The sequence below is a fragment of the Cervus canadensis genome, chromosome 3 (assembly GCF_019320065.1).
Source record: "Cervus canadensis isolate Bull #8, Minnesota chromosome 3, ASM1932006v1, whole genome shotgun sequence".
In the NCBI taxonomy this organism is placed as follows: Eukaryota; Metazoa; Chordata; class Mammalia; order Artiodactyla; family Cervidae; genus Cervus; species Cervus canadensis.
Genome location: NC_057388.1, coordinates 77,186,700 through 77,199,128, shown reverse-complemented (window position 1 = coordinate 77,199,128; position 12,429 = coordinate 77,186,700). Strand labels below are relative to the sequence as shown.

The window sequence follows — 12,429 nt, the reverse complement described above, 5'->3', positions numbered from 1 at the left end:
GCATATATATGGAATTTAAAAAGATGGTAATGATAACCCTATATGCCAAACAGAAAAAGAGACACAGATGTACAGAACAGACTTTTAGACTCTGTGGGAGAAGGTGAGGGTGGGATGTTCTGAGAGAATAGCATTGAAACAAGTATACTATCAAGGACACCAGCCCAGGTTGGATGCATGAGACGGGTGCTCAGGGCTGGTGCACTTTATAAGTATTTTAAAATTACAATGTATACATTTCTTAGACATAATGCTATTGCACACTTAATGGGCTACAGTATAGTGTCAGTGTAACTTTTATATGCACTGGGAAACCCCCCAAAAATGTGTGAATTGCTTTATTGCATTATTTGCTTTGTTACGGTGGTCTGGAACTGGATCCACAGTGTTCCTAAGATCTGCCCATCTTGGGGGCTGCTCACCTAAGAACCTTAAAATACTGAAAACAGTTTGAAAACTCAATGAGACTTTTGATGGGGCAGGTCTGTAGGTCAGGGTAGCTGCAAAGAAAGCCTCGCAGATATTAGAAACAAACCCAAGAGTTGCTGTAAGAGGCTGGAGGGGGGGCTATTGCAAAAAGAACCGTAGTGACCTCTGACCCTACCACTTGTCCCCCACTATACTGTGATGATGGCAAGAAAAATGGACTAGTTTCCCTCCCTTCTGCCTCATCTCCACTCTAGCACACACACACACGTACACACGCGCGGGGCACACACACACACACACACACACACACACACACACTCTTCACGTAAGCTTACACCAAAATTTTAAAGCAGATTATCAGCTTGGACCAGTTCAAGCATATTTAAAGTTTGTTCTCAGTAATTCTTGCTTATTTTACTATGTAAAATAAGTAAGTAACCCAGGCGACCTTTAAAACTAGGCCAGTGATTCCACCTCAGAGTGTCTTGATCTCATTTCCTTGTCGTCAAACTTGGCAACTGGTCAGGTTGGGGGAAAAATTCTGTTTTTTTGTTGGTGAAAGTATAACAGTGTTAGTAAGATAGGTTCTCAACTGAGAAAATACATCTTCTCTATGATTTCTCCTTTAAGGAATTCATGCCCTGTCTCCCCATTTTAGGGATAGGTACTGAGAATTGATAGAAAACTAAACAAAATTTTATCTTAATTTTCCACCAATTGGTATATGTACATGGTCATTGATAATAACATGCTGATTTGTGAATTGAGTCTTTTTAGGGGGAGAAAAAAGCCATGTCTAAATTCCTCTGGGGACACAAACACTGTTATCAGAATTTGCAATGATTTGGAAAATGGCCCAAAGCAGTTGTAAGTTTACATGCAATTTTCAATAAGGACCTTTGACAAGAAAGTCCCTTGGGCAGGGCCTGCCTTATGGGCCATCAGCCATTGCAGGCACACGCATCTCAGCACCCAGCAGGGTCCCACGTTTGGAACTTAATGCTCTGAGGTTACCATCTTGAAATTCTTAATAATTTATCTTTGAAATTGTGTTTTGTGAGTCAGGTCCAATGGGACAACAAGAACATGAGGTGGGAAGCCAGGAAGCTTGGAGCTCTGGGGGTCCAGCCACTATGTCCCTACCTCCCCAGGACACAGAGGTTCTCAGCCACCTGTTCTCTGCCCTGGGTGCCCTGGGAACCCTGAAAGGTGGAGTGTAACTGTCGCCTTCACACCTCTGCCCTTTTTGGGGATCCGGGCTCAGGTGTGGGGAGAGTCATATAATCAACATGCAACTCACCACAATCCAGGTGTCCAATGCATCCCAGTGTGGAGATTGCAATCCCTTGGGTTTACCCATCTGCCATGGATTAAGGCAGCAATCTTGAGGAAAGGGGAGATTGACTTCTCAGCCCCAGGCTAGGAACTTGCCCTTGCATTTGGCACTGAACCCCGTAAATTATGTAGGCAGCCCTCCTAAGCACAGAAACCAACTCCCTAGATGGACATTAAAACACAGGATCAACACAACCTTCGTGTCCAAGGGGCTGTGCCAGGATCTCCTCAGTAGGTTGAGAGCAAGGACATCATCCCTGAATCCAGTGCAGTGTTGAGCATGCCCCCCTAGTAGTGACCTTGCCAGAGGAAGTGGCCATTTACTGGCAGAAATGTGTTGAAGTTAGTAAACTTGCTAACTCAGGAAAGACATTTTTAAAATGAGACAAATCATTTTCAGGTGTCTTAAAATCTGTTTTTAAATTGTTTCAGCACACGTTGATACACATCTTCTTCATTTTAGGAACCACATACCTAAACACCAGCATACCTATGTACATACGTACATAACACATACACATACATACATAGGAGCATGCATACATTCCAAGCCCAGAGCTGGCCTGCAGCAGATACAAAGGTGAGTGAGAAAGAGTCTTTGCCCTGAAAGAATTTATACTCTTGTAGAGACAGCAGTGCTCAAGGGATAATCCATACCCCAAAGCTCTTCACGTGCCAACAGTGTGTTGTGGAATTTTGCCTAAGTATATTTGATGACTGTCTCTTTTTTCATCTCTTTTCTGAGAGGAAGTATTTACAGAAATTGAGAACTTTATTGGCTTGGATATCACAGGAGTTCAGCTCTGCTTTTATGAGATGGATGTGAAAACAAATGGTAAAAAATTGTTGAACGAAGACTGAAGGGAAATTTAGGAAATTTTGAGAGGGAAAAAAATGTCTTTAAAGATTTCCAGAGCACACATGGAGTAAGTCTACATGGAGGACTAAAGCAATTATTGAATAATTTTGATGGATATTACAAAAGCATTTTCAGATAGTCAAGTTCAAATAAGGGATTTGTCGGGTTTTTTATTCTCCTTTACCTGGATATCTTGAATCTCTGTTTGACTTTTCATGCTTCTGTACAGCCTTTACATAAATATAGCATTTAAAACCATGAAGGATCTAGACCCCTCACTCCAAGATAACTGGATTTCCCACCACCAAAGGCCAGATAAGTCACCTGCTAACAGAATAAAGGGATCCATTCTTCCCATTAATGTCATGGACATTTACTGTTCTCCTGGCCTCCCTCAGTGGGTGAAGTTACAAGTACTTGACAACGGAACTTGCAAAAATGCACAAACCCTGTGCGAATTAATAAATGTTAGATTTTTCAGATGGGGCTTATTACTTTAGAGTCTCCAGGTTCACTGGAGATCTGTATAGTGTTCTGGACATAAATACATGTGTGACCAGTATCCTAAAGAAAACTTGACAGGCAATAAAAAAATTGCAGACAGTAGCAGTGGCTCTGGAAAGGTGTTTATAGACACCTCCACTCCTCTTGGCATTTAGGAATCTTGAAGAAATTAAAAGAAAGGGAAGTTTAATTTTCAGGGGGCTTCTGCCCTGCTTAGCTGAGTTCACATGCCCAACATGAAATAATAATGCATTCAACCACCCATCTTATAACAAGCCACCTCTGCATCACCTCACTCCCTGGTGAAAACAGCAGACAATGGGCAGGAAAGGTATAAATGCCAGAAAAAGCTGAGGGATCCCTGTGACCTTCATGTGATTATGTTTGTGCTAATGCATCGCAGACAGAAACTCAAACTCTCCCTCTGAAGAACCCGATTCATTAAAAATGCATTGGTCATTAGCCAGGGAATCTCATGAACTGTTCGAGGGATGGCCGAGGAGAAAGTGGAACTGGTGTATTCCGATGAGCCACGCAAACGTGCAACTCTGTTTTCTCCTCCATCTGCTCCTCTATTCTGGAGTGCACATCTGTTTTACTTTTAGAATTGCCAAGACATACTAAGTCTTGTTTGCCTCAGTTAATAAAAACCATTATACAAAACTTTTTTTCTTTTTTTTTTTAATTTGTGAAAGCAAAGCTAACTTGCTATAAGGAATGCAGTGATGGCCATTCAGAAACTCTGACCTTGACTTGGGGGTGCAATTTTTGAGACTCCTTCAATCCAGAAGGTACTAAAGAGGTATCACCACCCCCCTCCCCAGTTCTGTGGATGGCCAGGCCCTCCAGAGCAGAAAGAGTAGCCAGCAGCTTTGCAGATATTAGATACAAGACCAACACTGGAAAGGTAGTGTTGAATGAACCAATGCTCTGACAAGCAGGCATCTTAATGATTAAGTTTTATTGTGGTATTTCAGTCAAACTCCTGATCAGTCTTTCAGTGTCTTCAACATTTATGACTTATCCTTTCCTTCGCAGGCTTCTATCAGGGATCCCTGTATTTAGAGAAGTGACTCCTATTATATAACTATTTTATTTTATTTCCTGACCATCTTATTATTTATTTTTAACTTAGGCACTCAAAAATTAAGCCCATTAATATATTTTGACAATGGGAAAAAAAACTGAATGAAGACCCCAAACTGTAAATGTTATAGGAGACTAATTCATTTGCTTTTCAGTCAACAACATTCATTAATTGCATCTGATAAAGCTACAAAAGAAATAAGAAATAGAATATAGCTATTTTAAATTTTTTGTTATGATCCCTTCTAAAATCAGTTTTTAGAATCCTTGAGGTACCTGTGAACATTATAAAATAGTTGCATCTGACATGGATTGTCCCTTCGCTAAGCTAGAAAGCCACCAGGGTTACAATGGAAGAATGCTTCATCTGAAGGAACTTGAAGGGCCAAGGGGGTAATGCTGGCTGGTGACCCATCTGCTGCTGTAAAACTCACTCTACATAGCATCCTCAGCACAGAGAGATTCATACTTGCCTGGACAGCATCTGAGCCGTTGTGTGTTCCCGTGGTCTTCTGTCATCAGTGGGGTTTTATAAAAATGTACGCATGAGCTGCCTCTTAGACAGCCTGTCAGTAGCCTTATGAAGGATGTATTCAGAACTCTCCACAGACAATTCTGATTCACAGGCCTGGGTAAGAACTTCTGATCTAAGCTACGGTCTTGGTGAGAATTTGGGAGCAAATGGCCAGTATCTTTGTGCCATATTACCTGGTCATGTTACCGAGGACCAAAGGAAGCATTATCCATGAACATCTCACTTCATAGGCTCTTACAGGCCTGACCACTTAGTTCAGATCCAAACATTTATCAAGTGGTACAGAGCACACAGGTAGGGTGGGGTGTGAGTTAATGGGGACAGCACACATAGGCATGGGAGTATGTATTGGGTTGACTTGGGGCTAGAAGATATGATGGGCAAACTAAATAACACTAAATATTGTATTAAATATAAATTAAATCTTATAACTAGTCAAGAGAAATAGCAATTTTGTGACAAACATGCACTTTTCTAAGAGATTTACAAATATATGTGCTCATTTAATTCTCACCGTAGCAACTCAATGAAAGACATAGAATTATTTCCCCAGGTTTTTGCAAGAGGAAGCTGGTGTATACACGTGAAGAAACTCGAAAACCGGCCCAAGTTCACACAGCTAGTTAACTGGCCAGGCTAAATCTCAACCCAAGTAGAGTTTCAAATTTAAGAGTCCTTGCTTTTAACCTGTCCACCAAACTGCTTTTAATATCTAAACTAGAATATATAACTGATAAGGAACTACTGTATAGCACAGGGAACTCTACTCAATACCCTAAAATGACCTATATAGGGAAAGAAGCTAAAGAAAGAGTTGATATATGTATATATATAACTGACCCACCTTGCCATACAGCAGAAAATAACAGAGCATTATAAATCAACTATACTCCAATAAAATTAAACAAGCAAAAAATAAACAAAAAAAATTGGAATTATGGTTGAATTTGCCAAGAAGCTAATAATTTAGAGATATTTCCAAAATTGATGCTACACAAGAGTAACTAGTAAAGTGGATGCCCATACCTATCTTAAAGGAATTATACTAGCCCCCAATTAAAAGCCAAACCTCTGTTTCCATTGAGTGAATATTCATTCAATATGAATGATACCTATATTAAGAGCTGGACATAAAGTGTTAAACCAGCGAAAAGTCCAGACTATTAAATTCAGAACAGGCCACAGAGAGCTTTCTGTGCTTCTTTGATCTCCAGAGAGGTAGCATGTTTCCTGGGACTGTGATCAGGAGAACTGCCCGACCCATTTAAGTTCACGTTTTCATATCTGTGCCCATGTCTAACCTCAAATTCTCTGCTAACTTACAGCTGAACCCTGCTTCAAATCTCTCTGAAACCCTTAGCCAATGTCATTTATTCATTCTGACTGCTGTATCCCCTCTCTGACTTCTGAGAAGGCCCCTGATTTGGGAGCTGCCTTACGGCCCAGACAGATTAGTTTATGGTCCTACAAGGTTAAGCGTGATACATACCTTTGGGGGAAATGAAGATGCACATTAAGAAGAAACATTGCTTTTTGATCCAGGCAGAAGAGCATACATAATCTTCTCTAGAGCCTGTGAAAGACTTCATTTTACACATGAAATTATGTGGAATTGCCCTGGACCACACTGAACATTGTTTTTGAGAATAACCAGCCTCAAAACAAGCTGCTGTGTGCTGGTGAGAGCCTCCAGCAACAGAGAATAAAATGTAAGCAAATGTAATGTGTCAAGTTACAGGTAACAAAGACACCATCTTGTGACACTGTGCCTGAATGGGACAGATCTCAAACATTACATAATGTGGCATTAGAAACAGAATCAAAAAGTGGTCCCAGTACTGATGAAAGAAGTATGAGACAGAAGAGCCTGGCACAGCATAGAAAAAGTTTTAAATTAAGATATATATTTTGGGGGGAGGATAGTTTAAGAGAGTTTAATGTGAAAACATAAAGATATGTTGAGGTCATTACTGCAAGATGAAAAAGAGGCATGTGTTTGCAGATAACTTGAGCTGAAGATATAAAGAAAGAAACATAGTTACATCATGATCATGCTATGATCAACATCAACATGATCAACATCAACGGTCATTCCTATTTTCATCCAAAAGTCCTGCAGGCAATCACTGCTCCTTTCTGAAAATGAGATAGTTCGAGCATTCCAACAGGAAAGTGAATCAATGGCTGAGGTTTGTTCCCTCCCTACTCAAGATATGTATGTTTAAATTGTGTAAAAAGATTTTTCTCTTTTTCTGTGCATTGTAAAACTTCCTTCTTACAGTCAGACATAAAAATCCATGTCCAGAAAATGTAAAGAACAAATCAATTTCTAAAAGCATCTTCATAAACTAAACCAAAGGAGATTTTTAACCACTTGAGAATTTACCTAATTGATCATCACTAGGAATCTGGTTAGCTCTATAAAAGCTCTATAAAATTTTCTACTGAAAATTTGAAGGCAAAATAGGACTTGAGTGTATTAGAACTGAAGTTGTGAGATTTACACTGCATAATGCACCTCCCAGTTTAAAGTGCCCTGCTACTCAAGCATAATAAATAAATCACATATAAAAAATTTAGAAGAAAGGTCTCCTGCACATTATGGGAAAATTGTAGGCATCTTATGATGGGTCATCTTATCCTTGTTATTAAATGACAGCAATCATTAAAATGCCAAACATATTTTGACAGAATTCACTTTATAAAATGTCAGCAAGACTGTGTTTTTATTAGTTTGTTCCAAATCAATTTAGAAATTTCAATAGAATGCTTGTAAGTATTCCCCAAGCAATGTCCATTCCTGACTTTCTGCACACACAAAAAAATTACAAATTAATCAGATTTTCAGATTTCTGCATAATGGCTTTGCACATTTATTGCTTAATCCTATTATAAAATGCTGTTATGATTGACACATGGCTGTGGAGATAGAAGTCAATTGAATAATATGTAGCAGTCAATTTTATTTGTAGCTTAATGCGCTGAAGTATTTTTTTCCCATTTCCATTATTTATAAGTCTGTCCCTTTGGAGAATATATAGAAGAATTCGTTTTAAATGAGCCAATAATACCTTCTTTAAAATTTATAAGTGTGACAGAATCATATCTTTTCTTCTTGGTCATCCATGGCCTGCCAGTAAACAGGGCTTGAATTGTCTTCCACTTGCTATTCATAGGACAAACATCAGAAAAGAGGATCTTGTTAAGGATGGCTTGGAATTGGATTTCAACCACCAAGAAAACAAAAGCTTCCAACTAAGAATCCTAAAAAATGGCTGCTAGCTTTGTTTGTTTGCTTGTTCATTTATTCGCATATTTGTTGTTATGGCCACTATATCACATTCTATGGTTGGTCCTGAAACAAAGCATATAAGCATACCCAGAGAAACGATAATGTTTAAGAAGATTTGAAAGATCTGCTATTTTGATTGAATTTTGTTTCCCATGCTTTAGCATCCAACAGAATTCTAGCAAAAGAAATATGTTATGTTCTAGGCTCACCACAGTGGGGCTCCTTGGGGGTAGGGTGAAGGTCAGTTAGCACTGAGGAAATTTGCTTAAGGAGATACATGTACTTTTTAGGACCTAAGTGCCACCACAAGGACCTACTGTATAGCATAGAGAACTGTACTCAGTATCTTGTAATAACCTATAAGGAAAAAGGACATACATATACATATATATACATGTACATATATATATATATATACACACATATATATATATATAACTGAATCACCTGAAATTAATACAACACCTGAAATTAATACAACATTGTGAATCAACTATAATTCAGTTAAAAAAAAAAGGAAAAGCTCTTGCTTCCTGGAAAATGCATCCATGAGATTCAATGTCTGAAGTGTGTATGGAGGAAATAGCTTAAGGGTATGAAGCCATGTTAAGGGATAATATAGATGTGCTTGGTCATGTCTGAGATCACGCTTTCCCTGGCTTTGGGAAATTAGATTAGGTGTTGCCCCTCTATGCATAAAGGATGCGGTTTCACACACAGGGGCCGCGTTGGCACACCCCCTGCAGCTGATGTATAATGCAAGCCTATTAGCACAATGGATGATGGTGTCATTTTCTCTGCTGTCACGGCCTTCTCCCTCCTGGAATGACTTTGTCCATCCCGAATGTCCGTTAGCATAATGTATGCAGTTGACAAGTGATTTGAGCTCTGGAGCTATTGATAAAGCACTCTGGCATATCGTCTGTGCCTTAATGTTATGTGACATCACAGGAAAATGGGGTCATGTGAAGTTCCCAGGCTGGAATTTATATTAAGGGTGCACTTCTCTTTTGAATTCCAGGGGCCAGAGGAAACCCAGCACTGTCAGACCCAGGCACTCCTGAACACCAGGCCAGTCAGACCCACCCCCCTTTCCCAGTTGGACCACAGGTCAGTATCTTTCTGCTGCTGCATTTAGGCTGCATTTCTGATGGTTTAACCGTAAAAGTAACCAAACAAATAAAATAAGAATGAGTTAAAACCAATTAACTCCAACAGAGCAAAGATGGTGATAAATTTTTGTATGGGAAGCTGTATGACTATATTATTTATGAAATTCCATCAAGAAAAAAGAATGTGTTAGCAGAACTCTTCTCTTTTTCAAGGGGATGTTGATTTTAATCATTTGGATTTTTTTTTTTCCTTAAAACCCACTACAATTGTGCTGTTGGTTACCATGCAGTTTTCTGGAAACTAAAACTTTAATGACTGGAGTGTGAAGAAAATTAAGTTATTTCAACCTTACTATAGCCGTTTTTTGAAATACAAGACATGATTTAATATAAAAAAGTTAATGCAATTTTAATGCAAGTTCAGCTTATTGGGTTTGACAATATTGTACATCACATATAGCTCCTGCATTAATAAAGAAATACATTCATTATTTTTTAAAGTCCAATATTTGTTTTTTGCCGCCTGGTGTGGTTATATGAAGATGTAGAACGCAATTATAAAAGGCTGGGCATTTTTTTTTAGAATCTCTGTCCTTTGGTAGTGTGAAGCTGTCAGAGTTCACCCACTTTTTTTTTTTTTTGTGGAAAAAGAAGCTGATCCTTGAGCCTTTCTGCCTCTTTGGCTGTGATAGTTTTTCCTGAAAATGAGTCACTTTCAGCACTTTGGGGATCATCAGTCCAAGCAAAGCTTGAAAACCCACGTTTAGAGCTTGAGTTGGTCTTGACTTTCTTATTCCAGCTGCCATCACATCTCCCGGTGGCGTCAGATTCCAACATCCATCTCAGAGCATGGATGCCTCTGTGTGCCAGACAGAAAGCCTGGGGAGATGCCTGAACTCTGTTGGAGCCTAGAGGGAATATTACTGGGCATCTCAGAAACTAACTTCTTTTGGTCATGCCCTTTCTAGTTTCATCCTTGTGACATTGTGTGTGTGTGTGTGTGAGCACACCAAGTGTAACAACTCTAATGCCTTCAGGTTAGAAACAGCACAACAGACCCGTGAGAAGCAAGAGACACTGGGACAAACTAAGAGTACATGCCCTACTGTAATCCCATGAATTCAATTTTTAAAAATGCTACAGCCCACATCAACCAAATCTGTGGCCCGTACACAGTCTGATACTGCCTATTTGCCTACCCTCTCATCCTGGTATTACTATTGGCAGCGATATGACACCAGCAGTCTGAAGATCAGCTTATCATTTTGTACTTATTCCTAAAAAATGTTTATTTTGTCTTTTAGTGTAACTTTTAAAGAGAGGCACAGTTACTCTGTGAGAATTTAGCAAAGTCTAGCAGATATATTAGGTGCTGGTCCCATGGAGTTCAGAGGCGTGGTTCTAAAACCAGGGTGCATGGGGTTCCAGTGCTTCTTCAGAGGGCTCTCTGGAAGGGGTCTTGAGGGGTGACTTTAGGGAATAACCAGAAAGTCGACCTAGCTCTCAACACCATGTTTGAGATAAAGCCACCCCACTTCTCCAAATCTGTTCTGTGTATGGAGAGGGGGGTGAGGTATGGGCTCTGAAATAGCCTGGCTGGATCTGAAAGCCCCCACCCTACTTCTCTGAGTATGTAACTTTGAGCGTGTTACTAACTCTCATATGTCATTGGTAGGACATCAGAGTTAATGCATGTTAGAATCATGTCTGGCTATTATGCATTGGGCTTTGTACTATGCTTACCTTTTCCTTTATAGAATCATACTGCATTAAAAACAAAAAAGTTGAAACTCTCCAATGAGAGTTTTTTATTGGTTCCTCTAGAAGAAAAATGAGCATGGAATTAGGTCCATTGCTCCTTCAGGAGTGCAATGAAAGCCCCGTATATCACCCTTCTGGTTATCTGGTCTGGTTGCTCAAGGAGTCCCTCCTGCTCTTCAGTCATCCTGAAGAGCCGCACCTGTGCTCACACCTGAGTTCAGACACATCTGGTGCTGAGAAGTCCACACCTGTGGACTGTGGCTGCCTTGCCATATCAAACAATGGCTGTTGGATGAGTACTGGATATAAATATCTGTTTTTAGTGTTGTTTTAACTGAACAAATAATATTAGTGTAATAACAAAAAAAATTTTTTAAAGCTTTTAAAATTTATCCTCATCAAATGTCTTTGTTTTCCTATATTCCTTTTTGGATCTTGTCATTATACATGTGTAATGGGTAATTTTACCATTTTAATAGTGATTTCTCAATCATTTACTTAATTATTATCCAGTTAATTTTATATGCTCTCATAAGTATTTTCTATTTTTCTAGTGATGTCAGAATGACCCATTTTAAAGACTATGTAATATCTTACCATGTTTAGTACTGTAACAAACTTTTTCAACATTTATGTATTTTTTAATGTAGTGCATATTTTCATTTATCTTTTTAAAAAATTATATCTTCAGAAATATATCTGAGGAATATTTTCTGAGTCAAAAGAGGATGAATATTTTTGTAGCTCTTGATATGGATTTTCAAACTGCTTTCCAAAAGGCTTATGCCAATTCACATGTCCTAAATCCATACAGTGGTGTCACTATAGACTTACCAGCTTTGGGTAAATCTTTTGCATTTTTTGCTAATGTAATAAATGAAAATAGTATTTCATTGCTCTTTTTGAATCAACAAATTCCACTGATTCTAATGAGTTCTTTTTGAAACAACAGAATAAGTTAACAGAGTTTCAGCTATGTAAGAGTAGGGTTCATTGGAAGAAAATATGTAAGTGAAAATCCATTTAAAGAATAATATAGAAATGTAGAGTATTACTTTGAAAGATATTTGTGCTTTCCAAACCAAATAAAAGTTTCCAAAAAATTAATGAAATACAATTTCGATTTTTTTTCTACAAGTCACTCATTTTCTCTGAAATAGGACTTGTTTCTTTGCTACTTGCTCAGGAACTTTCTGACTGAGCTTAAGTGGAAGAAAAGTGCTCTAAAAGCCCATATCTTGGTTCCATTGGAAAGTGAGCTGGGATTGTCTGTTCCCTTGCAGCCACTTCTGACAGCACAGCAGTTAGCCTCGGCAGTTGCTGGTGTGATGCCCGGAGGCACGCCGGCCCTCAACCAGCCTATCCTCATCCCCTTCAACATGGCCGGACAGCTAGGGGGGCAGCAAGGACTGGTCCTCACACTGCCTACTGCGAATCTCACCAACATCCAAGGGCTGGTAGCAGCAGCTGCAGCCGGAGGCATTATGACTCTGCCATTGCAAAATCTACAAGGTAA

The 12,429-nt window shown here is 39.1% G+C and overlaps 1 protein-coding gene across 3 annotated transcripts in view; it reads left to right on the top strand.

Annotated features, from left to right (window-relative positions):
- The window catches only part of POU6F2 (POU class 6 homeobox 2), a 487,346-nt gene that overhangs the window by 215,278 nt on the left and 259,639 nt on the right, over positions 1-12,429 (top strand). For all 3 annotated transcript variants that reach the window (XM_043463543.1, XM_043463544.1, XM_043463542.1), the window contains exons 3-4: positions 9,062-9,150; positions 12,197-12,425. In XM_043463543.1, the coding sequence (XP_043319478.1) occupies positions 9,062-9,150; positions 12,197-12,425 (318 nt within the window). The remainder of the gene's footprint in view (positions 1-9,061; positions 9,151-12,196; positions 12,426-12,429) is intronic.